General features: G+C 41.9%; 1 protein-coding gene across 7 annotated transcripts in view; it reads left to right on the top strand.

The window, feature by feature from the left end:
- Nucleotides 1–27,296, top strand: part of DOT1L (DOT1 like histone lysine methyltransferase) — a 121,292-nt gene extending 93,996 nt beyond the window's left edge. For 2 of the 7 annotated variants that reach the window (XM_072601468.1, XM_072601474.1), the window contains 8 exons: nucleotides 337–483; nucleotides 1,078–1,210; nucleotides 4,883–5,505; nucleotides 6,611–6,816; nucleotides 14,428–14,489; nucleotides 15,231–16,211; nucleotides 17,420–17,981; nucleotides 21,457–27,296. In XM_072601468.1, coding sequence (XP_072457569.1) covers nucleotides 337–483; nucleotides 1,078–1,210; nucleotides 4,883–5,505; nucleotides 6,611–6,816; nucleotides 14,428–14,489; nucleotides 15,231–16,211; nucleotides 17,420–17,946 — 2,679 coding nt within the window. In that variant the 3' untranslated portion in view covers nucleotides 17,947–17,981; nucleotides 21,457–27,296. The remainder of the gene's footprint in view (nucleotides 1–336; nucleotides 484–1,077; nucleotides 1,211–4,882; nucleotides 5,506–6,610; nucleotides 6,817–14,427; nucleotides 14,490–15,230; nucleotides 16,212–17,419; nucleotides 17,982–21,456) is intronic. The other 5 variants (XM_072601470.1, XM_072601469.1, XM_072601472.1 and 2 more) reach the window with 5 other exon arrangements.
- The last annotated feature ends 159 nt before the right edge of the window (nucleotides 27,297–27,455 follow it).

Genomic DNA, 27,455 nt, shown 5'->3' with positions numbered 1-27,455 from the left:
AAGTCAGTTGAGGATCTCAGGCAACTTGTATTTCTGTGGATCACATCTTTCAATATTTACCATATTAGAAGTGAAAACATCTTATTATGACAATAGTTTTAACCTCATTGACATTCTCTCCCCCCACCCCCAAGTTTCAGAACTGCTGGCCTAGAGAATATTTTACAGATCTAAGCAAAACTCTTTTGAAGGAACAAAAATGTGAAAGGAAAGAATGAAAAAAGTAGCAATGAAGGTGAAATAACGTATTGGCCTGAGTTTTAGTATATTAGGATTCAGTTTTATTTTTTTAAAGTTTTTTTTAACCATATTTTAAAAAATCATTCTGTGTTACAGGTTTTAAAAGAGAGAGCCTATGCCAGCAATGGAGAAACGATCACCAGCCTCCCTATCAGTATTCCTCTCAGCACAGTGCAGCCCAACAAACTTCCTGTCAGTATCCCATTGGCCAGTGTAGTGTTGCCAAGCCGTGCAGAGAAAGTGGTGAGTAGAGGCTGTGGGGGCCGGACCCAGACTCAGGCTCTCCTGTCAACCAGTCCCTGCTTTTTCCTCCTGTGGGATCCTCCGAGGGGTCTCTCTACAAGGGCAGACCATCCTTCTAACTTCCTTGTCCTTACACTGACTTTTTTCTTTCTCTTTCAACTCCTCATTGCTTCAGTCTACCCAATTCTGCCTTGTCCCTCTCTAGCTCACTGAGAGACCATGGTATTGATGACTCAGCCTTTCAGCAAATTATTACATAGAGAGCTTTACTTCAGGGGAAAGTTGGGTTTCCATATTTTAGAAATATTGTTGAACCGACAATTTCCTCTTTGGGGGGAGGGGGGCTGTTGGGAGGGAAAACTGGACTGAAATGTTCTTTTAGGCAAGTTTTATTTTAGATCCTTGATTTCCACATAGCAGTTATTCCAGCTTTGTGTCGGGCTTGACTCGTGCGTACTGCTAAGCTCTGTGTTGTTGTCACACTCTTATTCTTTAGGACATGTTATTTTAAACTACTTTTGGTAAATGCAAGTGGATGTTTGATAGTATGTGTTATTTGGCTTCAATTACAAGGTGTATTCATTTCCTCTGCAGAGGAACACACCTAGTCCAGTTCATCAGAATCGAGAGTCTACTTCAGCAACACTTGAAAAACAGTTTGGTGCTAATTCCCATAATGGTATGAACAGTGCTGTAGGAAACAAGTCCCTTGCTTTGGCTACCTCAGGTACGGTCATTCTACCCGGTGACACCTCGGCTTCACTATTGTCACTGAGCCCGAGCCTAATCTAGGGCTTTCCTTCTGAATTGCTCTCCTATGGTATTCGTAAATCTGAGGATTTGGGTCTGGGGTAGAATTGGCGTTGTCTGTCACCTCTGCATTCGGGTCTTGTGTATTTTGTGCTAGGAGGCTATGTTAGTATCTTGTTTTCTAAATGGGGGAAATATTTCTGTCAGTGTATTAGTCATCAGTGTTTCTTTTGCATACTCTTTACACTCCATCTGCCGGAATTTCTGTTTCATAGTCAAAAAAACCCATTCTCAATCTCCTTTTCTCCATCTATTATTACCTAGGCCTGGCTCCTGTATCCATGACTGTTTTCTCCAGTACTGGCTGTAGAGTATGTGTGTACGTGCGTGCATGTGTGTGTGTTCCCACCTGTCCATCTGTCTGTCACATTTGTTTACTCTCTCTGTCTGTCTCCCTTTCTCCTTCCATTTCCCCTTTCACTTCACTCCCTACTCCTTCCCTCTTCCCCCTCCCCCTCCTTTTCACTCTTTCCTCAATCCTTATACTCCCATCCCCTTCCCACTCTGCATTAGTCCTGGACTTCAGTTTCAGTTTTCCTTGTGGGGTCTGACTTTTCATTCAGTGGTCTTTCTTTTGACGACTACCCAATCCAGATTCTAGCAATTGTTGTATATCTATCCCTGCCTGTCCTCATCATCATCTACCTCCTGTCTCATGGCATTCAGCTTCTGCTTCATGATCTACTGCTCTTTTACTTCCTAGTTTCTTACCCTCAAATGCCAAGATCTTCGTTCCACTCTAACCATGCTTAGAGGCAGCCACACATTAGATCTTGCCATTACTTACAAATGTTCAGCTTCCCTAATTAGAAACTTTGCTCCCATCCTCTTTGACTATAATTTTTTTTCCTTCTGTTTCTTCCTTTGCCCCACTCTCTGAATCTATTGTTGATCATCATTGAGGTTTCCATGACTGCTGCTCTTGCTTTGTTCCCTCTCTTTCCGAGCTCAGCCCACCAGTTAGCCATAGCACTCTTGTACTTTCCTGCGCTGTGGACTCCCTTGCTCCCTGGTCCTATCTACACTCTTGCTAAACCCCACCCTCCGTAACTCCCACCCTCTAAATGGTTCCCTATTCCTGCTTACCTGCCCTTGGAGGAAGTCTCACAGCCTTGCTGACAGATTCATGTCATTCAGCCTTAGTAGCAGGGTGGCCCTTTTATTCTTCCCTGCTCAGTTCCCTGTCTTGTTCCCCATTGAAGCTATTCCAAACCTCTTGCCTGTTGGGACAAATCCAGATTTCTGTAGGTCATTTTCGTCTCTTCTTTGAGCTCCCTTCCCATGTCACTCAGTCAGTGCCTGTTGGACCCTTCCAGTGGTCCTCACCAGTTCTAGAACTACGCTGGCCTCAGTCCCTAACCCACCATTCATCTGGACAGGGCTGTTTCTATGAGAGGTGCCGCCTCCCTTCTAGCTTCCCAAGCTCGTTCCTTGCCTTTGGCTGACCCCTTGCTGCTTCCTGCAGGCATGAAGCTCCCTGTCTGTCTCTGCTCGCCCTGACTGTCCTTGCTGCCTCATGGCTCTCCAGCACCGGCTTCTTCCCCCACTGCTCACTCCTCTCTAGCATGATTTATATTGAATTGTTTGATTTGTATTTATGTTGTTTTTATCTTACTTGTACTCGTAGTTTCCCACATTTGAATATCGTTTTCTTGTGAGTTAGGCTTGTTTGTCCTTGTATGCTCAGCACTGAGAATAGTCCCTGGCACACAGTAGGTCCTTCATATTGTTAATAGAGAAAAATGCCAACCCCACTGACAGCATTTTATCATTCATTATTAAGTTTTTGTCATAAGGGCAGGTCTTAATAAGATTTAAACCTGGAAAGCCCTCTCATTTTGTGCCTGATAAAACCAAAATGAGGAAAGAACACCAAAAGTAGGTGCCTGTCTGTCTGGCCATGGATCGGTCTTTTCAGCTCCTTATGCCCATTCTCCTACCTGGAGTCTCCTCTGGGCCTCAGCTCTTATGAAGTCTTATGGCTTCAGGAGTTGATGGCCTTCATGTCACTATGGAAGGCCCATGGCAGAACCACAGTGTTGGGGGCAGGGGAAGACCCCTTCTGCTCAAGAGCTCTGACTCCAAGCACGTTTTCATCACCCCAAAAGGAAGGAGAATAGGCTTTGAAATTATGTGACGTGGACTATTCATTCCCTATTTCCTTTTCCTTGCTTTTACCTGGCTTCTGTCTGGACCTTAATCACTTGGAAAACCCTTCTTAGCTGAGTTAGAATCCTGCTTCTATTGGAGGCATTGAAATGTGTCTGAGAACCTGGGATGTTGGTGTGTTGTGGTAAACCTGAATGACATGGCTGAAAGGATAGCTCTGTTTAAGCAGGGTCACTGACTTGTTTTTGCTAAAATTTTACAGGCCGTCTTTCTTATGTGCCTCTTCTCTGCCCTGACCCTCAGCTATCTCTTCACTCTCTGGTTCTTTAAAACCTCCCACAATTGTCTCAGAGATTCCTTTTCCAGAGTAACAATGTGTCGACTCCTTAAAAATAACCAGGATAGAAATGGTCACTGATTCCACAGAAATGTGACATTAGGCCACATATTGTTACAGGAGCTTTTTGATCATGGGTATAGGGCAGGGGTGGGCTACCTGTGGACTTGGGGTCCTTGGCTGTGACCTTTTGACAGAATCCAAGTTTTACAGAGCAAATCCCCTTAGTAAGGGGATTTTTTTTCTGTGAGTTTGGATTCAGTCACTAGAGAGTCACTAGAGAGTCTTAAGGCTGCAGTCTCCCCATGCCTCCTATAAGAAATAGATCTCTGATTTCATTAGGGACTACCTAGTGAAGAATTGCCCTCTTTCAATGCAGGCCAACTCTTCTACAACTTAATCTTAATAGAGTTTGCTAGACAGAGAATTACTAACCCAAGGTCACTTAGCTGTTATATGTCAGAGGCTGTTGATTTACAAGGATACCAGCTTGATCCTACCTTCTTAGTGGTCACTTGACACACCTGGATCACAGGATCATAGTCCCAGAGATGGGTAGGACCTCAGAAGGCCCTTGAGGCCAGATGATACTGTGGAGAGAGTCATGGACCTTGAATAAGAGGGTGTGGGTTCAAATCCTACTTCTGGTGCTAACTACCTGTTTGACTTTGGGTAAGTCACCTGAACTTCCTAGGCCTCAGTTTTCTCATCTATATTTGTTTCTGAATTCATGCTAGTGACTTAAATTCTGGGCCTTTGTGTAGAAGGTGGACTTTAGACCATGTTGTCTCTCTAAAGTATCTTTGTGTTTTTTGTGACGTTGGCCTCTTTGGCCATCTGGTTAAACCTGTGGACATCTGAATGTTTCTAAATACATAAAAGATGTAGGGATGTAAAGGAGACTAATTAGATTGAAATAGTTATCAGAATCTTTTTGTTTCTGATATATGTTTCGGATACCATGCTAAGAACCCTTCTTCAAATCTGTATCAAAGGCCTATGATGATATCTTGAACAGGTGGATGAAATGGTCAAAGTGAGGTTTTGTATTTTCTGCCTGTAACTCTGGGGATAATATATGTATTTCACAATGGTGTGCAGAATTTTGTGGGATGTTGCCACGATAACCCCTGTCTCCAACAGGTTTTTCTTATAGTGGCTCGTTGGCAGTCAATGGCACGCTTTCCAGTAGCCCAGCCCATCTTAACCATGGTGCTGAGCAGGCAGCCCTAGATGATTCCTCCAGTTCAGGGAGCCTCTTTAATTCGGTGGGTTCACGGAGTTCTACGCCACAGCACCCTTCTTTACTCATGATGCAGTCCCGGAATTCTGGCCAGAACTCTCCTGCCCACCCGCTTGCTGCCAGCCCACGCCTCAATGGAGCTTCTCAAAGCATGATGGGGATTTTGCAGTACTCGGATACTACAAAGTTGTTCTCTGAAGGTAACAAGGGGGATCTTCCACTAGATTCAGGCTTTTCAGATCCTGAAAATGAAGTCAAGAGAAGAATCCTCTTTACAATCTCGACCAATACAGGGAACCTGAAGCAGTCTCCTTCCAACAAACACAGCCCTCTGACAGCTAGCATTCGCACTGACTGTGGACAGGCTTGTGTACAGGAAGGCAAGAAGAGGGGCAGAAGGAAGCGGTCTTCCACAGGGAACCCTGGTGCGAATTCTGCAGTATCTCCTAAGCGCAAGCCCTTGCCATCTGTGGCAGGCCTCTTCACCCAGTCTTCAGGCTCACCCCTCAACATCAACTCTATGGTAAGAAAAAGAGGCTTTGTTTGTGGATTCCTGTGTTATAGGAAGGGATATGAACCTAGACACATGGAATTTAAGGGCCAAGGGCTACCTCAAATCCTCTTCTATACCATCTATTTTATAGCCAGAGACACTAACCCTTTGAAACAAGGAGCTGACTTTACCCTAGTCTGGTACCTGTAGAGTTGCAAAGCTGTTTCCCGAGGCTTTTTTGATCTTGGTGTTATTTAGGACAGTTCTGACCTTTCACAGTACCTCTGTCATTTCTGTCATCAGAAAGATAACTTTGGGGGTAACCATGAGTCTCATCATCCTCAACTGCTGCTGTGGATACAATCATTGTTGAAAAACTTGCTAGAGCAGCTTGACACTGATAGTAAATGGTGGTGGGAATGGTAGCAAGAAACCCATAAGCTTGAGAACGTTTCTGCAACCAGAGACGTAGTTTGTTTATTTGTTGGTCACTGATGGGTGTGTTGTAGGAAAAAGAGATCAATACGTACACTGAACCCTGGACAGGCCAAGTGGACAAAACTCCAGGCTATGGATCGTGTCAGGAAATGAGAAATTAGTCATGTCCGTTGTGGTACCAGTGTCCTTGACTCTCATTCAGAATAGTAACTTTAGAACTGATAGGGACCTCTCATGCCACAAGGGATTGACAGCCTTGATTGTATTGTAACATTATTTAGCACCTAAAAGTCTATCGTTTATGCATGCCTATTAATAAAATGGTTTGAGAAGGAACTTGTCTTAGAGGTCATTTTATCTTATCCTTTCATTTTTCAGGTGTGTCATTTGAGACCTTGAGAGATTAAGTGATTTACTGAGGGTCAAATTGTTCGTGTCAGTGCTGGGATTTCATCCTCTTCTCCAGTTCTAAAATATAGCACTCTTTCCGCTGTGTCATATTACTCTTTTTTCTTTAACCACCTTTGAGCTTAGCACTTTGCTGAAATTATCTACTCTAGGCCTGTAGGTTTGTACTGAGAGGAGTTCGAAGGTGACATTAGACTGTAATTTGAAAATCATGTTTTGGTGACATGATCTGCTTGAAGAATACATTTAATTGGGTTTTTGTGGTGTGTGTTTTGTTTTTGATCCCTAGGTCAATAACATTAATCAGCCTTTAGAAATAACAGCCATTTCCTCCCCTGAAAACTCCCTGAAGAACTCTCCTATTCCTTACCAGGACAACGACCAGCCTCCTGTGCTGAAAAAGGAGAAGCCCTTGATCCAGACGAATGGGGCTCATTACTCGCCCCTGACCTCAGATGAAGAGCAGGGATCTGAAGACGAGCACAACAGCATCAGGTGAGCCAAGAACATGGTGCCAGCTTCACTTTGGCCTTCTCCTTGGACACTGGTTGCCTGGGGCTTCTTTTTCAAGGTAGTTTGTATGTGAAGCTTGACTTTTTACCCACGAGGGGATCATATCAGACACCTGGGACAGACTGCTCACAAGTTCTGCTTGAGTTTCTTTTTCTCTAGAGATTTATTTTCATTTGATGCTATAAGAAAAGCACAGTGGCCAGGAATTATGGAGAGACGTGGTACATCTTTTGAGAGGTAAAAGTATATATAATCAAACAAGCATTTTTAAGGCCCTTTTGCGTGCGCTTTAATAATTAATGCTGATACTTACTATGAACAAAGGTACCTTTGTTTCCTAATTTTTGAAATTAGATGATGGTGATCAAAATGCTGGCACCACCTAAAATAGTGTTGTTTAGGGGCTTTTTATAAAAGTTCTTTAAACCTTAAGGTTTTAGATAAATGTGAGTTATTAATACTGGTTGTGGCTACTCCCTCCAATCTCTTCATTGCCTTAGGTAGACAGCTTTTGAGTTACTATGAACAACAACAACTAAAACATAGTCTGTTGGCTAATCCTTTGGGATGAACCTTTCTCCTAAGTGGGCTGCTTGGGAGGACCATTGCTTTAGTAACCTGTCTTAGTAATACTGAGCTATAATATTCCATATAATACTGCGTATAATATCTTTGAGACCCTTGTGAAGGAAACTTTTGGAACCATTGATTTAGAGGACTAAAATTATATACACTTTATCTAATCAGTAACCCAATTTGAAATTGGGAATTATAGAATGTCATATGTGGGTCAACCTGATTTGACTGAAGTTCTGAGAGGTTATAGGGGAACAGTGACATGTAAATTTACTTAAAATAAGCCATAACAGCAGTGGTCAGTTATGTGCTTCTATTGACACCAAGTTGACCCATGATGTCTGACCTTTACCAGATGAAAGTAGATGGATTTGGTTTCACCATTGTTAATTAGTTTTCTGGCAGTGGAGTGCTAGATTTCATCCCATATGCACATGTTTCATTGCTCTCTTTTGTTGTGTTTTTAATTCTGTTGTTTTTAAGAATCGATGTTACTCCAAGGAAACGTGCAAAATTTGTAGCTCTCAAAGAGCACGCTTCAGTGACTGTTAGAGATATTTCATCGGCTTTTGATGGGTGGACATCAAGGATCATTCAAGTGCACAGTGAAACAGCATCAGTCACACTGAAGCACAAAGGAAAGCAGGGACATAAACGAAACATGGCGCCAAGAACTTCTTGCAAGACAGCCTAATTAAACCACAGAAAATAGGCATGGACCAGCAGAGGCATCAAGTAGCAAAATGGGCTGATAGCAGTTCTTCTGCAGAGTGAGCAAAATTTCTTGAAGCTAGAAGACTAGTGAGAAGACGAGAAAACCGCTAGTTACTTACCATTCTTACAAACAAGAAACGTTGTCATGGCCAAAACAATACAAAGGCTAGAGTTTTAAAGACTGGAAAAGTAGTTTTTCTTGATGAATGAAGCTCTATTTTTCATTCAAGGTTATATCAAAATCATTGTCAGAAGTCCCCGTCAGCCATTCAAATCTGGGTGCATCAGTAATATTGTAAAACATCCATCCCCCAAAGCAGCGTTTTGGGGATTTTTTTTTTTGCTTCCAGTGGGCCTGAAAGTCTTGTTCCCTTTGAAAGAATGGAAATCTCTGATAAACACTGATAGAAGGACTATAATTCCTGAATAGAGAAAGAATTCACTAACACCTTGTTAGGAGCATGCTATGTGCATGTCATGACTCTCTAAGGAGATTTGCCAAGAAATAGAGGTAAATGTGACTGTTTCCTAGAAACCAGCCTGATACAACAACCACATCCAAAATTGATGGCTAATCTGGAACTAGTGATACCTGTCTGCTATATAGGCCTGTACCTCCCAGAGAGACCAAAGAAAGAGGAAAGGGACTCATGCGTAAAAATTTTTATAGTAGTTTTGTAGTTACAAGGAGCTAAACTAGAGAAGTGCTGTTTATTTGAAAGTGGCTGAATAAATTATGATAAACTAACATAATGGAATATTATTGCAATATAAAAAAATGACAGTACATGGTATCAGAGAAAGCTGGGAAGACTTGTATGAATTGATGCAAACTCAAATCAGCAGAAACAGAAGAACAAATTACATAGTAACAGCAGTAGCATCAAATGACAAACAACTTTGAAAGACTTAGGAACCCTGTCCATTACTCCACTGATGACATGTGCTCCTCACCTCCTGACTGAGAGGCCACAGACTCGGTGCAGAACGAGTCTTACTTTTGGACATGCCAGTGTGCAAATTTGTTTTGCTTTACTGCGCATAGTTGTTTTTGAATTTTTCCCAAGTAGTTTGATGGAGTGGGATGGAGAGACTTATTTTTTCTTCATTTAAAAACACATATGTGTATATGTATATGCACATGTATACACGTGTGTGTGTGTGCAAGACATGCATTTTTGAACATGGCCAAGTAACTATGCATGTTAGAAGATTTTTTTCTCCCTACAACTCCCCTAGCTTCATGGTGGAGGGAGAGAAGAACATAAATGCTTATTAATTGAATGAAAAATAAAAGTGACATTTTAAAAACTTCTTGTGAACTTATTTCCATTTTGTATAAAATAAGATTATAACAAAGAGGACAGCATTGCCTGTTAAGTTTTTTATATGAAATGTTATATGGTTAATTCTTTTAAGTTAATAAATTTAAAAAGTTTTACTTTGTTCCATTTATTTTCAGCACCACCGTATTAAGTACAAGACCTAAACCAAGATTGCAATTTAGATCTCTTGGTTCCACGTTTAGTGTACATTTTACTTTATCCACTATATCCTGAAATGTTTTGTTTTTAGGAAGATAAGCCCCTATCTCACTTCTTTGAGCTTGCTGTCAATAAAACTGAGAGGATTTACTCACAAGCTATAAAGTAACATCAGAGATTTATAATTTTGTTTTTAATTAGCACTTGTAATAAACTCCATGTAGAGGTAGGAGAGAAGTAATTTCTAGGAAGGCTAGTAGCCTCTGGCTACTCATTTTCATCCTTAAAATTGAATTTTCACATGCATGTAGTAAGTGTCCCATTAAACTTTGTCTAAAACTCACCTGATTGTAACAGTTAATGTAAGAATCCTTTATTTCTTGCCTAACTTTTTTTTAAAATAAATTTTGATAAATTTATTAATATCACCAGAATTTTACTATCATTTCCCCTTTCCAGAGAGCCATTTCAATATAACAAATAAAGAATGAGTCATCTGCAAAATCAGTTACATTGAAAAATTCTGAAAACCTGCCATACCTGTGGGCCAGTTATGTCTGCAGAGGAGCCAGGAGTCTTCTCCTAGCTCTTCTTTCAAGCGATTCTAGTTCTTTGTAATTTGCAGCATTAATTTTTGATAACTGCAAATAATCCTACTTGTTTAGCTATTTCCCAGTCCTTTAGAGTTGTTAAAACCTGGAACCAGGTTTCTGTGTGTGGTTTTCAGTATTTGGCCCACAGAGATCCTTATGTACGTTTTAGTGGCTAAGTAGCACCATAGTGCACAGAGTTCTGGGCCAGGAGTCTGGAAGACCCAAGTTCCCAGCCTCAGACACTCACTACTAGCTAGAAGACCCTGATCAAAATCCCTTTACCTTTCTGTCTGCCTTGATTTCCTCAGCTGAAAAATGGGAATAAGTCCACCTTCCTCACAGTGATGTTATGAGGATTCATTGAGATTAGCAATCTGCAAAGTCAGTTATGTTGAAAAATTTTGGAAACATATACAATATACCATATCTGTGGTCCAGTTATCTCTGCAAAGGAGCGGGAGTCTTCTCATATTTCTTCTTTCAAGCGATTCTAGTTCTTTGTAATTTTGCAGCATTCATTTTTGATTGTTGCAGATAATCATACTTGTTTAACTATTTCCCAATCCATTAGCATGTATTTTGTTTCTTTGCACTTAGCACAAGGCTTGCCACACTGTTCCAGTGCCTGATGATTTATAAATGCTACTGCTAATGGCACCTGTTGGATTTGAGCTTGAATCCACTATTTTAGAAAATTATCATGAATATTTATTCAAAAAATTGACAAAAAATTTGATCAGAGTATGCAGCATCTTATTCAACATCATTTATTATATTGAAAACAAAAGGTCCAATGCCACATGATCATCTCAAATTAATGCACAAAAAGTCATTTGTAAACTACACTTGATTGATGCAAAAACTCTATGAATCATATGCATAATGAAGGAACCTTTAAAAAAATCAAAAAAATTATCTAAAAGCTATTTGATATAGTTCTAGAATGTTCCAGTAGTAATGCAAGAGAAAGAAATTAAGGCATAAAAGCTAGACAGCTGAATCTAAGATGATCCCCATTTACTGTTCAGATAATGGTTTATATGGAAAACTAGGAAATTAGCACAGATGTAACTCTAGACCTCAGCTTCAGCCCCATTACAGGCTACAGAAATAACCTCAGAAAAAACAGCAGCAGCATTTCTGTGTAATAATAAAATTTCAGTCAGTTATGTAAATGGAAGTCTTATTTAAAATAACTCAGATAATCAAAAGAAAAAGCATACAAAATCAATTACAAAATGCTCCTTAAAACAACGAGGAGTAACTTAAATTGCTGAAAGAATATACAGTGCACACGGCTGGGCTAGGCCACTATTAAAAATGGCAATCCTAGCCAAGAAAATTGGTGCTTTTATTGTTAGGTCAAACTCTTCAATGAATATGTGATAAAATAACGGCAAAATTTGTTTTGAGAAACAAAAGATCTGGAATACCTAATGGGAAAAGGCAACCTAGATTATAAATCAGCCGTCAAACCGTATTGTGTTATTTAAAAATAGGTCAGTGGAACAGAGCAGTCAAGAAAGGATTGAGAAATGGTGGAATTCAGTTCTGATCTCCTTAGGGAAAACCTCCCTATTTGATGAAAGCTACAGGGAAAACCACGAAGCAGTGTGGCAGAACATAGTCCTCGAATTAGCATTTTACACTATATTCCACAATAGGTTCAAAATGGATATGGGACCTTAATATTAAAGATCACACCATTAAAAAATTGATAGATAATCAGATCACATACCTTTCACTATTGGTAGGAATCATATTCTTATCAAGGGATAGAGATGGTTGCAAAAGATAAAACAGGCCACTGTGATTACAAGAAACTGAGAAGCTCCTACACAAACAAAATTCAGGTGTCTTATCCTGAAGAAGGAAAGCAGCGGAATGGGGGAAAACACTGTCTTTGTAACTGAGATAAATACAACTATATGTACTTATACATCCATGTATGTATATGTGGATAGATAGACATACTTGCATAATATACCCATGTAATTTCTAAAAACCATTCTCCATTAGGTATTAAAGGATATGAACAGTTCTCTACAGTATAAGAGAAATGCAAATCAAAATAACCTTGAAGTATTTCCTTACCACCAGCAAATGGGCAAACATGGCAAAAGATGAAAATAGTCAGTATTGGTCTTATTAGTTCAGTTTTGAATAGGTGTGGCCATTATGGAAAGTACTTTTGAATTATAAATAAGTAACTGAACTGGATGTGCCCTAGACTTGAGGTAGCCCTACCTGGCGTATATCCCAGGGATCTCATTTAGACCACAATATGGTCAGTTAGTCAGATATTGAAATGAGTACTGTGTGCCAGTCATTGCGACTAGCACTAACTTTAGCAGCACTTTGAGTGGGAGCAAAGAATTAAAACCGTGGCAGTGCCCATCAATTCGCTTTTCAGTTACAAGTTTTGGTACAAATGGAATTGGATGTAATAGAATTTGTTGAAGACAGGTAGCATACCGTTTCTATGATCTGATTAAGTGGAAAGCAGTGAGTCATTCATTAAAGTGTAATTAGCTCAAAATTGCGAATATATGAAGAGCAGTCACCAGAGATTACAGTCAAGAAGTCAAGATGAATGTTGCCAAGTTACTTTAAAAAACAAGCAGATTCTCCCCTCATCCTCAACTCCTTTTGGGAAGTTGGGGTTCTATGGGTGTTCTACATATTTTAAGACTTTTTTAATGATTTTTCTTTCTTTTTTCCTTAAACATTGTTAGAGATGGCTCTCTGGGATGGGATAGGTGATCCTGGGAGAAATTCTGCTGGTGTAAAAAAACCCCAGAAAATATCAGTGAAAAATCTTCTTTAAATTCCCAAGGTTTCAGCTCACCACTCGGGAAATTTGCAAAGATGACAAAGTATGAGAAACCAGTATTGGCAGGAGTTATGGGAAGATAGGCACACTAAGTGCAGTGTTTGTGAGTGAGAATCATTTCTGGAAGTAGTTTTGAATTAATGCTTATAAATATGCTGATGACGAAAATGTCCATATCCTTTGACTTTAAGCAGTTGTTTTCAAACTTTCTGGTCTCAGGACCTCTTTTCGTTCTTAAAAAATTGTTGAGGACTCTAAAATGCTTTCCTTTATGTGAGTTATATTTAGCCATATTTACCATATTAGGAATTAAAACCGATAAAACTGTAAAATATTAGCTCATTTTAAACACAGTCCCTTTTAACATAAATAAAATTTTAAACAAAAAATAAGTTGTTTTTTTTTTTTAAATGAGAAGAATGGCATTATTTTGCGTTTTTGCACATTTTTTAAATGTCTAGCTTAATAGGTGGCAACTTGGTTCTCTTAACCTGCTTCTCCATTCAATCTGGTGCAGTGTTGTTTTGTTTGCAGTATATGAAGACTGTTGTCACACGGTTATATGTATTGGAAAAGGGAAACATTTTAATAGACAAATAACATTTTAGTTTTGTTATGAAAATAGTTTTGACCCTTGAACGAACTTTGGAAATAGCCAGGGATCTGAGGATTATACTTTGAGAATTGCTGGCCCTGAGCTTCTACTACAAGGTTCATGTGCCAAAGAAGTTATTGATATGAGTGTATATCTTTTTGTTTTGACTAGTAATCCTTTCCCCTACTAACATGTCTTACAAAAGAATTTGAAGTTTTTTCCTTTTGAAAATTGCTGTACGTGTTTGTAACACAAAAAGCAAACTGGGGAGTTACAATTTAATTTTATAGTAGTTAAGAACTTTGCTCTGTACTGCTTCTTTCTGAATTGAAAGCCATTTGTTGGTTTGTCGTATTTAAACTTGACAGTTGTCTTCTTTAACAGAGAATGGAACTATTCTGATATGTTGTTTATATTCAACCTGTGAATTTAAATTGTAATCATATTTTAAGTCTTCCTGTGCCGTTTTGGGCTGTTCAAACTCTTCTATTTCCAACAACATTTCAGGTTATGCAGTGGTAATTGTTAAGCTCATTTTAGGAAAAGAGAGAATGTAAGTGATATGGATTGTCTGAATTATTATATGTAAGCAATGGAGCTGATATCTGAACTCGGTGCTTTTAGATATTCATTTTTCAGAACCATACTGCTTTGACCACCCTTGTTGCCCCTCCCTTTAGTAATACATATAATATTCCAGTTTCCTGTAGTCATAAAGTGCCTTTGCTTGGGTGAGAACCTAAAATGTGGGAAATTCCAGATAGTTATATAAATAACCATTTCTTTTTCCCTTTATAGGATTGAAAGGAAAATTGCAACAATCTCTTTAGAGAGCAAATCTCCCCAGAAAACAGAAAATGGTAAGTAAATGAAGTATCCAGTGTCTCAGTGTTTGACATCTTCTGCTAGCTCTGGGTGATCGGTAATAGGCCCTAGCCCTTCCTGAATTGATGCTTGCCCAAGGTAGGCATGGTATTCCCTTTCTCTCCTCTTTGCTTCTTTCCATTTAGTCTCCTTGTTCTTTCTATCTTAGTTCAGTTTTGTATAAGCTATCAACCTTCCACCTTTCCAACTGTGACTAAGCTTTCATCGATGAGATGTTGACAAGTCATTCTGCATATGCATATTTTATGTTGCCATTTATGGACACAGATATGTTTGCAGTTAGTGGAGTGGAAGAAGTCAATTATTCTTTTCAACTGTTTAGCCTGGGAGGGGAAAACATGGCATCTAGTGGCTTTGTTCTTTCCTTTTGCCCCCTTTTTGTTTTTTTTCACTTAGGGTACTTTTCATATTTGTTGGTGACCTACAATTCTGGCTGTGGAGTTTCCCTCTTTTCCCAGGAACCCTCTCCTAGTATTTAGCTCCCCAGTGTCAACAGTCCTAAAGCTCTTTGCCATTTTTTCTCTTTTACTCTGCTGGCTTGTATAACCCTAGGACTTCATATTAGCAGACCTAGAGGAGGCAGTTTAGGGGTTCATTCCCACAGCTTTGAATGTGCCATACTGCCTTCAAATAAATCTGTCCTTTTCCGTTCTTTTCCTCTCCCCCAGTCAGATGATAAAACTGGGGTTTGTTGTTTTGTTCTTTTTCCAAACCAGGTGGTGGCCTTACAGGAAGGAAGCAAACCCAACTGCCTGAAGGCATGAACAGTAGTAAATGGAAGTCTACCTTTTCACCAATATCAGACATCAACCTTACCAAAACATCTGACAGCCCCTTACAGGCAGCTTCGTCCCTGAGCCAGAATTCCCTGTTTGCCTTCCGGCCATCCTCAGAGGATACAGTGGCTATTGATGCCAAGATCTCTGTGCACACAAGGAAAAGCTTCCCCAGTTCGTTGTCAGGGACTGATGGTCTCAGCCCCAACACAAATTCCTCCAATGGCTTCTCATATGCTGGAGGCTTGTCAGCTGCTGACATGAGTTTACACAGCTTTCACGATGGTGCTTCTCTTTCTCACAAGACCACTGAGGTGGCCAGCTTAAGCTCCCCTCTGGGTTTTCAGGCACAGCGGAGCAAAGACAACTCAGACGCCAACCCTTTTCTGAATAAGAGGCAGCTGGATGGCCTGGGAAGTATGAAGGGGGAAGAGCTACAGAGGGCTGGAGGCAGAAGCAAAGAGGTGCTTGACATGGGCCTGCAGCTAGGGGGTCCTTCCGACAAGGGCTCCATGCAACACAATGGCAAGGCTGGCAAAGGACGGGACCGAGATTTAGAGTTTAAAAATGGCCACAATCTTTTCATTTCCGCTGCTGCTGCTGCCGCCGTACCTCCTGGAGGCCTCCTCAATGGCAAAGCCCTTTCCAGCTCAGCTTCTGTGGCTGGCCACCCTGCTTCTTCTGTTTCAACGCACCACCCTTTCCTAAACACTTTCACCACTGGATCCCAGTTTCCCCTGGGCCCTATGTCCCTGCAGGCCAACCTCAGCTCGGTGGCAGGCTCTTCAGTATTGCAGTCTTTATTTAATTCCATGCCCGCTGCTGCCAGTTTGGTCCACGTGTCGTCGGCTGCGACCAGATTGACAAATTCTCATGCTATGGGAAACTTCTCTTCTGGGGTTACAGGTGGAACAGTTGGAGGTAGGTAGGCAAAGCTTTGCTTCTCCTTTACAAGGAACCAGTTAGAGGTTGCTTTTGAGAATCAGGTTGTGCAGGGAAGGTGCTAAGATCATTTCAGAGTCGGAGGGACCTTTAAGGTCATCTTTATTCTAATTCCCCCTCATTTTCCACATTAAGAAAATGAGGCCCCCCCCCAAAAAACAAAAGAAACTGAGGCGCAGACAGAAGTGATTCCCCTAGGTTCACTGTGCAATAACAGAGCCCAGGCTTTTGTCTCTAGACCTCTGAGCTCACAGTTAGGACACTCTCCACAAGGAGCCTTAAATAACATGTTGCAGGTTGAGGGAATATTGTGGTTTGTCTCTCTGCCCCTCTTCCCCTCATTACAGTGCTCTGTCCTTTCCCCTCCTTGCCCCAAACCTACAACAAACACGCAGTTAAGATAGCTTGCAAGCTTTTCATAAAATGATTTGATTTTTCTGTCCGTCAGAATTTCCCAATTCTGTAACCCAGCTGCTTTGTACATAATGTGGCCAATGACCTCCATCCGACCAGTCATAAATATGTGCACCTTGTCATGATAGCATGTCCTTTGCCTCCCTTTCCTGGCCCCAAACCATAAAGCCCTTTGTGTGGGGATGCTGCTGGTTGGATGTTTGCGTGGCATTGATTTCAAGGTCTTCAGCTGGTAGTTGGCAGAATGTGTGCTTCCCTAGGTACACCCCTGCACGAGTCCTGTTCATCCTTTCTGGAGGTAAATATCACACCGGGAGGAAGCAGGCCCCAGATGCCTTAATTGTCTTCCTTTTCTGCAAGAATGGCAGCCCCGGGTTGAAATCCTTCCTGTCCCCTCAGTCGCTGCCCATAATGCAGCTCTCTGGCCTTGAGTGGAACCTCCAAGGTCTAGGACCAATCTTCCTCCCTCCTCTTGGGCTGGGCCCTGGGCATCTGAAGATAAGTTGTGCTTGGGAGCCCTCACCTGGCACCGTGGCTTCCGTGATGCACTGCCTAACTGACATAGGGCCCTCACCTGGGCAGTTTTGCTTTTTGCTCTGTTTGTGCGCGCACATGTGTACGCGCGTGTGTTGGCACACGTGTTGTATGTTGGCCTACCTGCTTGAGTGCGTGTATGGGTGCTGGCACACATGTGGGTGCTGGCACGTGTGTCTCTTCACCATTCCTGGACAATGCCTCTCTGTTGAAGCTCAGTTTTTCTCTCCTGTTTGCAGGTGTTTTTAACCATGCGGTGCCTTCTGCCTCTTCTCATCAGTTTGGAGCCAGTTTCTGTAGCAGCACCATGCTAAGCTTAAACCCAATGCAGGCTGTGGTCACCCCCACTTCCTCTTCCTTCCAGGCCTCCTCCTCTAGCATAGGAACATGTAGCGAGGCTAGAGCCCCCCAGCACCTCACCCGAGTGCAGCCTGTCCTGCATCCTCCTCCCACTAACGGCTCATTACCTCCACCCCCTCCGTTACTTGCTGCTTCTAACCCGGAACCGGGGCTTCTCCAGGCCCGGATGTCCATCCCTGCTAACAAAGCTTTGATTGCACCCTCCCCGGCTAACGCTTCTCTGTCTCTCAAGCTTGCCTCCCGCCCCTCCTTCACAGTCCACCACCAGCCTCTGCCCCGTTTGGCCCTGGCCCAGGCTACACCCGTGGTCCCGCAGTCCAACGCCGCTGGCCCACCCGCTATGTGGGTTACCCTTGGCATGCAGTCTCCTTACGCTTCGCACCTTTCTGGGGTTAAGCCGCGATAAAGAGCTTGCTTAGCTAGCAGTTCATATTATGTAAGGTAAGGCTAGAGCCGAACTAGGTGATTTATGCACAAAAATGAATTCCCTTTCTTTCACAGAGGCCAGGGGCCAGTTGAGGTCAGGGTAGGCGTCTTGGGAGGAGTCTTGGGTGTGCCAGTGCAGGCTTTACCAGGGTTTGGGGATCAGCATCCCTTCCTTGTCCTCATCAGGAATTCTCCAAACCAAATGCTGAGAAGGCAAAAAAACAGACAGACAAAAAAAAACCAAAAATGTACTTAGCAGCTGGAAATACATGGGACTGGTCAAACTGGTCAAGTAGGTGAAAAGACCTGCCTCCTGTCAAAACCCTGTTGAGGTAATAGAGCTGTCATCCTGACCTCCCCTAGAGGATGGGAGGCTATTTTGTTTGCCACTTTGGCATGCGTCATGATTGTGCTGCAGACACATCCAGAAGAAAGAGTGCTTGTTCCTCATGGGGCTGCTACCCCTACATAAGGGCACTGGGGGTGACTACAGCTTGAGGGCCACAGTGCTGATGAAGGAGGAAGAAGAAAATCTTTGATGTTAGTTAATCTGGCTCGGCAGATAGTGCTGCCCAGAAACCTGTTTATTTAAGCATGGCACCCAGACCTTGCATTTCTATACTCAGGCTGCAGCTGACAGGCTCTGAGTACCAGGGCAGTGGTTGGGGGAAGTGTTGGCTTTGGCTGTCCCTTTCAGCTGATCAAATTGAATTTAGACCCTATTGTTTATTTAATTCAAAGCAGTCCATGACTCAGATAGCAGCCCTTACTTACCTCTTCTATCCTAATGAGCTGGAAATCTGACTGAGTTTTGTCTCATGACCTTTCTAGACTCAGCCCTAAGTGGTATGGCTACTGCCCCTTTGTGGGCAATGCCACATCAGCCATCACACTGTCACTTCTCTCTGAAGTCACTCCTCAGTCCATCTTTCTTCCTTGGCATATTTCAGGTATTCCAAGTAAGAAAGGCCCTGTTTAAGGTGTGCTTTTCTTGGCCTCTCTTACCACTTTGTATCTGAAAAAGATCATGGGATAAATCATACTTTTTCAGCATACAAGTAGTATTTGTGCTTCAACAGCTCATTTAAAATCTTGCAGTGAATGGCTCAATCCACTCGTCCCATTGATAATTGCTGTGTTCTTTTCAGACATCTTTACATTGCTGCGGTCATAGCGTGTATTTTGAGATGATTTACATGCAGGTCAAGTATGTGTTTTTGGGAAAGAGAATAGGATGGACTAAGTTATTTATTCAACAGATTGTGAATGCTTGTTACATGCGAGACATAGGAGATGGATGTTTTAGTGTTACTCAAAGAATTTAGGTTCAGTTGACATTAACATTGATCCCATCAAGGTTTGTTTTTCTCTCGCTCTTTTCTTCAGAGTCCTGAAGTCCAGGTTGTTCGGATAGCTGAGGTTCACAGGATGAGCACAGGCCTAGCTCTGCTGGTTTTCTCTTTTCCCCTGTAGCCCTCCTGCCCCACAGTGAACAGACAGAACATAAATCAGGTAGCGATGACACTAGGGAAATGACTGTCATTTTTACAAAAAAGTTGTGTGTTGTTGGAAGTTCATTTTTAAATAAGTCACTAGTTGGCTATTAGTGTAAAATATGGACTTCCCAGCTGGCTTCTGTTCTTATGGGCATAATTTCATTTCATACATAAAAGAACAACAAAGGAAATTTCTGGTGACTTGTCATGAAAATCCAACCAGGTTTGATTCCCTGACAGCTCAATAGTTTGTACTTTGCCTTGAAAACAATACTTCTTACCAGACTTTAGTGTGAGGTAAAGTATCCATGATGTGGGCCCTAGCTCAGCACCTAGTCAGACATTATCTTGAGGGCACAGTCTGCAGAGAACTCCTCTGAAGTTGAGCAGAGATGTCTGGCCTCACTTTTACTGTTGATTAGGACCTGGGGCAGTTTGTTTGAACCTATTTCTTTTTTTCCTTAGTTGTGAGCATATAGATCAGTGCTTGTTTAATAAAGCTTCTGTTCAATTTCTAAAGAGACATGTCCCGCGTGTAAGAAAAAACAAACAAATAAATACAGGCATGACCATTATTTGTGTTCTATATACGCATACCACCATGTTCCCAGTGCCTGGTTTCTGTACCCTCCCAAACTTCCCGCAGCGTTCAGTGCTGCCAGGCCCTTCTGAGTTTGGTCAGGCAGCGTGATACTGGGTGTTTGAAAAGTCTTTAAAGTTTCAGTAGCTTAAAATTGCACCAAGATCTTGGAAACAGCCTGTATATGTTGTATAGAAAATCTCCCTGCCTTCTTGACTTCAGGGCTATGAATTTTTCAGCTTTAGCAACTCACCAAAATTGAAATCATTCAGTGGTGGGGGAAGCTCTTCAAGAAATTGCTGACTCTTCAAGAATAAACTGTCCTTTGGACACTGTACAGTCTGTGTTGAGACATTGTTCACTGTAAAGTTTTTCAGCCTAACTTAACCCTTCTGGTGTCATTCCCTCATATCCCCTCACTTCCCAGTGCTTGTTAAATGAAGTGCGATATTATTCTTATTTGTGGCTTTAGTACTGTTAGTGTTGTAGGTATTTTGAAAACAACTACTCGTTAACTGCAAGATCTTGCTGTGACTGTTGTCACAGTCCTATAGGGAGGGAGTCACCTGGAAGCAAACTAGTGTAGGATCTGAGGAAACCTTGTTAGCCTGGGGCAGAGGATTTGCCTGTTTTCTTGAGCTAGCTGCTATTGCTGCTGCAACAAATGCTGTATTCACGGCTCGCACTCCCTGAAATCATCCAGAAGACAAACACCATCTTAAAAAATAGGAGCTTGGTGGAGACCTGCCCCAAACAGGGGCAGGAGATTTGCTTGGCAGAGAGTCTCCAAAGGGAGAAGACAGCGTCCTCTTCCTGTTGCTTGTTTCTTCTTGTGTCCTCAGGCGATCCTGACATTCTGGCTATTTCCCAGATGAGGAGGCTGGGGCACACACACGGAGAGGGGGGCTTCCCAGAAATTGTCCAGTACTAGAAAGGCAGCCCCTGCCTTTTTCTAATGGAGCCTTTTCACAGAAGTTGATGTTTCCCTAGGGAAGGGACAACAGGTGTAACTTTGTAGCCCTGTGCCTACCTCTTCACTCTCCGATGTCCAAGGACTATTCCAGCAATGGCTGTTGGCCAAGGAAGGGCACCTGTCAGCTCGGTTATGCATTCTCTGAAGGCTTAAGGCTTATGTGAGCATCCTCTCTCCCAGATTCAGTACCTTGTTCCATAAAGTAAAAAGGGATAAATCACTCAATCTTCTGTGGCCTCAGCTTCCTTTTCATTTGCTTCCATCATGATTCCAAAAGATGAAGTTTTTGTTTATTTTACCATGCACATCTCCCAAAAGTTTATTGTGATACACTTTTTTATAGGAGTGTTTTGACTTTCCTGGCGAACCTAATGTTAGAAATTTATGGGATAAATTTTTGATTTTTTGCTTTTTTTTCTCTCCCCTGATGTCTCCTTCTAGGTAATTAGAATTTCTACCTCAACCCCGTGTGACCTATGCAAGGACATCGTGGACCAACTCACTCAGCTTCCACTGAAAGGTGCTCACCTGGCCTGCAAGGGTTTCAGCTCACAAACTACTGGATGACAACCTAAACAAAATTTTTTCTAAGTACGACAGAGTAAAGAATATTCTACTGTGAATCGGAGTTTAAAAAAAAACTGCAGAAGAAATGACTTAAAGGCTCCAGTTTGTATTGTTGATAGTTTTAGATAAAGTATTTATCATTTTTTAAAAAGTAAAAACAATTTTGACTTATTTTATTCCATCTAAGTCGTAAAAGGCAACTTATTAAGAAAATATAAATAACTATATATAAGAATATATATAAATAAATAAGATATATATAAAGGACTGGCACACCAGCAGAGATGTCAACAGCCTGTTCTCGGTGCTATTTCATCCATCAGAACTGTGCCTCTGTAGTTCTCCTTGGTGCTGACTTTCGAGGGTTGACCAATGCCAAATACAGTTCTTGAGAAAGTCTGCTTTATTTATTCAAATCACTCTGTTCATTTACCAAAGGCTTTACCTGTCCTGAAAAAGTGAGGGCAAAAAAGTTGATGTGTGGGTTTGGGGCCTTGGTGGTTTTCGTTTGTTTTTGTTTTTAAAAACAGCTTCTTTAAGCACCTATTCTGTTTGACCACTGTTCTCCACTTTCTTGACCAGCTGCTAGGCTGCCTGGTCTTTAGTTCTTGTTCCCATCCAACCAAACAGTTGTATCTTGAACTGAGAATCCCTTAAGCTAGTTTCATGAAATGTTTTCCTTTTCCCCTCACATGCCCTCATCACTGAGTTCCCCTGTCACTGTGAATTTTACCTGCTATACTGTTAATGCTTTTAGCCCTTGATTTTGGGGATGTCATTGGCATATGAACAGGGTGCGTAATTACTGGTGTTGGTCAGGCCCATTTTAATTCTTCATGGCAACATTGGACATTAATTCCTCAGCTGGGGCAAGTTTTGATTTCTCCGCTTTTGTTGTTTTTGTTCAAAGTACTCTGTATTTTGTTAGTAACTTTTTGATACTTGACCCCTAGATGGCTTGGCCTTTGTACTAAGTGCATTTGCTTTTGTATTTCTTTGCTTTTCAGTAGGTATAAATGGTAGTTTTCTCACATACACACAACAACACACACACATACACCCACAAATATGTTATTATGCACCGATCTGATGATGTGGCGACAAATTAGTTGTCTTGTGACCTGGTGTTCTGTGTACAGAAAAATGTCACGCTATGGAAGTGACAGTATTTTATAGAGATATGATGAAAATTTATAAATTTCATATACTTGATTTCATTTATTTTTAGATTGTATAATGCACAGTAAACTTTTAAAAAAGAGAGGAAAAAATTACAAAACATTTTTATTTATTCAAGTGCACAAAAAAGGGTATAGGTTCCATTTTTAAGCTTCTCATTTTGAGACTAGGTATCATGGACTGGACCAAGTACTCGGATAGGAAACGGCAATAACCATGAATTGCAGTAGTATATGGACTAGACCCATCGTATCCCTGCCTAAGCAAGTGTTCAGTCATCAGAGGTTTTTGAAGCTTTTTGGCCTCCTTAGATCCATTCCTATAAAACTTATCAAAGCATCCTGTTTTCATACACATACCTGGGATGGAGAAACAAGTTTCCTCCTCAGCTGTTCTTAACCTACCTTGATTGATTTCTTCTGCTTGGCCACCTCTTGTTAGGCTTCATCAGTTAATTGGTAATGAATTAAATGACTAAGCTTGATAATATTTCTGATTATTTGTGTCTCTCTGAATCAGGTTATTGCCTACACCCCAGCATGCTCTGTCTGGGAATGTTTTCAGTGTAGAATTGTGTTTAGAATCCAGTTGTTGGATTAGGTGTTCCAAGCTTCATCCTCTGCTACAGAATTTCCCCAGCTGGTGATTCTCCCTATTCTTCAACCCTCTTCTTTCCTCTCCCCATCCCCATTCCTGCACTGAGCCACAGGGTTTCATTGTTGGTATTCAGCAAAAATGAGTAGGTTTAGTTGGACTGTTAGGAAGATGTAAACAGGGGATACTCAGGAGGGCAGCAGACATGGCAGCTTCTAGTTGGAGCTGGGGATACTCCCTGGAGTCCAAGAAGCCATGAAACAAAGCCTAGTCACTCACGACCGTCAGTCAGAGAGGCGAAGCCCCTGGCGCAAACCTGTGGCGGCCCAAACCTGGATGCATGTCTTTGGAGCCCTGAGGCTTGGGGGAACCGAAAAAGGAACGTCCTCAAGTAGAGTTAAGGGCAGGTGCTCTGTGCCCTCTCTTGACATTATAGATGAAACTGATCGGTGTCTTGTGAAGGCCGTGGATGTGGGTTTGGAGAAGGGAGGGCAGTGTAAAATGAGAAGGCCATTGCCATTCCTTGTGGTTTGTATACATTGGGATTCAAGATAAGGAAAAATACTTCATCATGCTCAAGACTGAAAGTAGTCGGGATCTGAGGGCAAATCAAAGACGTTCCGCATTGGAGTCTGACTAGTGACTAGAATGAGACTGTTTGACAAACCTAATTTTTAGTAAATTTATCAGTGTTTCTGGATGAAAGGTGAGGCCCTTGAAGTTGGTTGGTTTACCTGATTGTCTAGTCTCTGCCAGGAGGTTTAGCACCCCTAGTTCACTCTTCCCATGGCAGCCTTTGCATACAGAATCCCAAGAGCAGTTCTGGTTGGAAGATCAGCCTACATGTTGATGGGCCTTGAAGGTGGTGTGTTTGTTAAAGGCTAGTACAGAAAGCCTTTGGAACTCAGACATCCGAGCACCTAAAGCACTGACTCTGGCACTTGATCTCTGAGTGCCCATCACTCTGGGCAATCTTTGCTCTTAGCCTTTGTTTTTACCGAGACTTGATGCCCAGGTGTGGATGTTGGGAAGCTCCTGGGGAGGAGGGGGATGCTTTACCTCTAGACAGCTTTGATTTAAGCTTCTTGGCCTATAGGTGAATTGAATGAAGCTGGGAGGAAAAAAGGAAGCCAACTCTCCTGCTGGGATTTCCCAGAGGCAGCAGCAGAGGTGAAACGTTGGGGCTAGAAAGGCTGTTTTCTGCAGTGATTCTAGCCTTTGACAGACCCCTCCAGGACAGCTCCCATGTGTCAAGTCTAGACCGAGTCTCTTGTCAGCTAGAAGCTTCTGAACCTCATGCAGGTGTCTGGACAAAACCCGAGTTTTGACTTTCTTTTCTCAGGAACTAGTTTAAAATAGGACATAAAACAATTAAAATTCTACCTTGTGTTCCCATACCTTTCAGATCCTCAGAATGGCAGTTAATTCAAATCTAAATTAATAAGTGCTCTTTAGAAAGCAACCTTGTAAATCTCCCAGCTGAACAGGCAGAAGGAATCTACCCAAGTCCAGTTTGGCTGGTTCCCCACAGTGGCATTGGTCTAAAAGAATGTGACTAGCAGTAGCGTTGTCTTTTCCCTCCTTCCTCCCCAACTCTCCCACCCTTCCACCCCACCCCCACTGCACCCCCCAGTTAATGGAGGGGGCATCTATTTGATGAGAACTCTAAGAGCTTAAAGATGCTGAGAGGCTTTTTGAGGGATGAGCTGCTGAGCTAGCTCAGATGTCAGATGCTTTCAACAGCTCTGGAGCCACAGACTGTGCTTCCCAGTGCTCTTCAAGGGGAAATGAGGGGCAGCTGTAAACCCATGAACATTGAGTGGATAGGTTAAGAGTGACGGTATATGCAGTTGGACAAGAAAGGCCCGAAAAGCCTAAGATTCTGATACATTTCATTCTCTTTGGTCTCTCTCCCCAAATAATTTCCTTAAGTTGGTAGCGATTGGAAATTTAAAACTTCAGCAGGCCTTGAATGAGGGCCTGTGGATTCAGAATCTGGTTGGATTCAGTTGGGTGTGGGGAGGGCAAGCAGATTGAGAGTGCTCCCTCAAAGAGCCAGCAGACTGCCCCAAAGGATTTTAGTATGGACTTTTCAATAGCTCTGACTGCCTGCAGTCTGCTGGAGCGGGAGAGCATGATAAGTTGCTAGCAGTGACTTCTTTTTTTCCCTTTTCTGCTTACCTCCTGGCCTCCTAACTTCCAGGGAGTTGTCAGAGGGTGACTGCTCCCAGTGAATGTCCTGGCATGTTAGCTTAGCAAGAGGCAGTATGGTGTGTGCCCAGGGTGATCCTGGACAGCTGTGCTCTGGCACAGTTGGAGGGGCCCTCCCCTTCACTTTGGGGCTGGGGAATAGGATTGGTTTGACCTTTTAGGGAACTTACACACTTGATTTGGACTTTAGAGCAAAAGACCAGTTTTAAGATGGTGCTATTTATCAGCTTTTAAAAAACAAACAATATTCAAGAGGGAAATTGTCCCTGCTCTCCTTCCTATAAAGTTGGTGCTCTCCTTGCTCCCAGGTGCTATGCTGTGGATAGATGATTTCAGAATCATCAGATCCCTTTGTGCACAAAGTAGGCCCCCTAAGTCTAGGAGCATATTCAAGTTTTGAGGCGCCTTTCTTTCTCTTCCAGGTCCTTCCTCACCTCTTGCTGGCTGGAAGCTGTTAGGTGGTATCTCTGCGCTCCCCAGCAGGAGGCCCAGAGGAAAGAAGTCACTGTCTTTGTGACTTGTCCATGCAGCACTAAAACAGGGGAAAGGGACACCTTGAGTTAGTAGTGAGAGTCCTTCTGTCTTCGCACACTGCACGGTCTTTGAAATGGTGGCTGGCTGGGTTTCACAGACATGGTGAACGAACGACTGTTTTGTGCCATTTTTGTTTATACTTCCTACATTAAAAAAACCGTGTGTACACACGCACATACACACACATATTGAGTATTGCAGTACAAGATATTACTGTGGCTACCAGAGTATAATGCCTAAGATTAAACTGAACTATACTCTCCATATATGGCATTTGTGTAACGCTTGAGGGATTGAAAAAAGATTTTTTTTCACTCCTTGAAAGAAAAACTTGTGTCACTTCAAATGCTGACAAATAATTATAATGTATTGAACATGATTAACCCTTCAGGTTGCCCTGTGACTCTAAGGTACACAAGTATGCTTCACTGAGATTAGCCTTTCATAAAGGTGCTTTTTAAGAGACAGTGGGGGAAGGGAGAAATAGATCTTTAGTTTATGAGAGAATTCAGGGTTTGTAATCCCTTTAGCTAAGTGGTCATCTTTGGCTTTAATGAAAACACTTGGGTCTTCGTTCTTTCCAGATGGCTTTTAGGCATGAGATTTAGAGCTGTTGGGAGAGCAGAGGGTTGTTCAGGGAAATAAAGCAGGTCATGAAATTACTTACGTTGCTCGGGAATTGATTGGTTAAACTTTTAAGTTAACAACTAAAACAATCCCTTCCCCAGAGCAGATTAAAAAACACACCCACACACCCACGTCTTGCTTAGGACTTGTGCTACGGGATGTCTCCTAGTCAATAGGAATTAGTTTATATGTTTTAGCTTATGAATTTGTGACTTATTTAAAATTCAAATTGTTTCCCTTAATTTATGTCAATACATTGTCATTCCGTTCATTTTTAGGAGATAGTTAATCCTAATCCTTTTCCCCTCTCAAGCTTGTAATTAATTCTTCACAGTTCAGAATTGAAAAAGTTTTCCCTTCTGTTTCAGTTCCTCATGTCTATCTTAATTTGTAATTGAGAAGATGCTTTTCAGTTTGCCTTTATATTAAAATCTGTATTTTCAATGTGTGTATCGCTGTGTTGCTTCCCTCTTCAGGCTGTTGGTTTAAGCATCCCTTCCTATGGGAAATCCATAACATTCTCCATTTTCACCTCTAGATTGAAATAAAAATATTTATTTTCACTTGTACCTGTTTTTAATGGGAACTTTTATTCAGTAGTAAAGTTGGATGATAGGAATGTGATGGCTCCTTTTCTTATCACAGATTCATATTTTAGTATTTCTGTTAGTTCTCCAAGAGCATGGAGACCCCCTGAAGCTCTCACCACCTCAGACAGATAATTGGGG

This window comes from Notamacropus eugenii, chromosome 4, assembly GCF_028372415.1.
Source record: "Notamacropus eugenii isolate mMacEug1 chromosome 4, mMacEug1.pri_v2, whole genome shotgun sequence".
NCBI lineage: Eukaryota > Metazoa > Chordata > Mammalia > Diprotodontia > Macropodidae > Notamacropus > Notamacropus eugenii.
The sequence above is the reverse complement of the archived record's forward strand: the minus strand, read 5'-3'. Positions and strand labels throughout refer to the sequence as shown.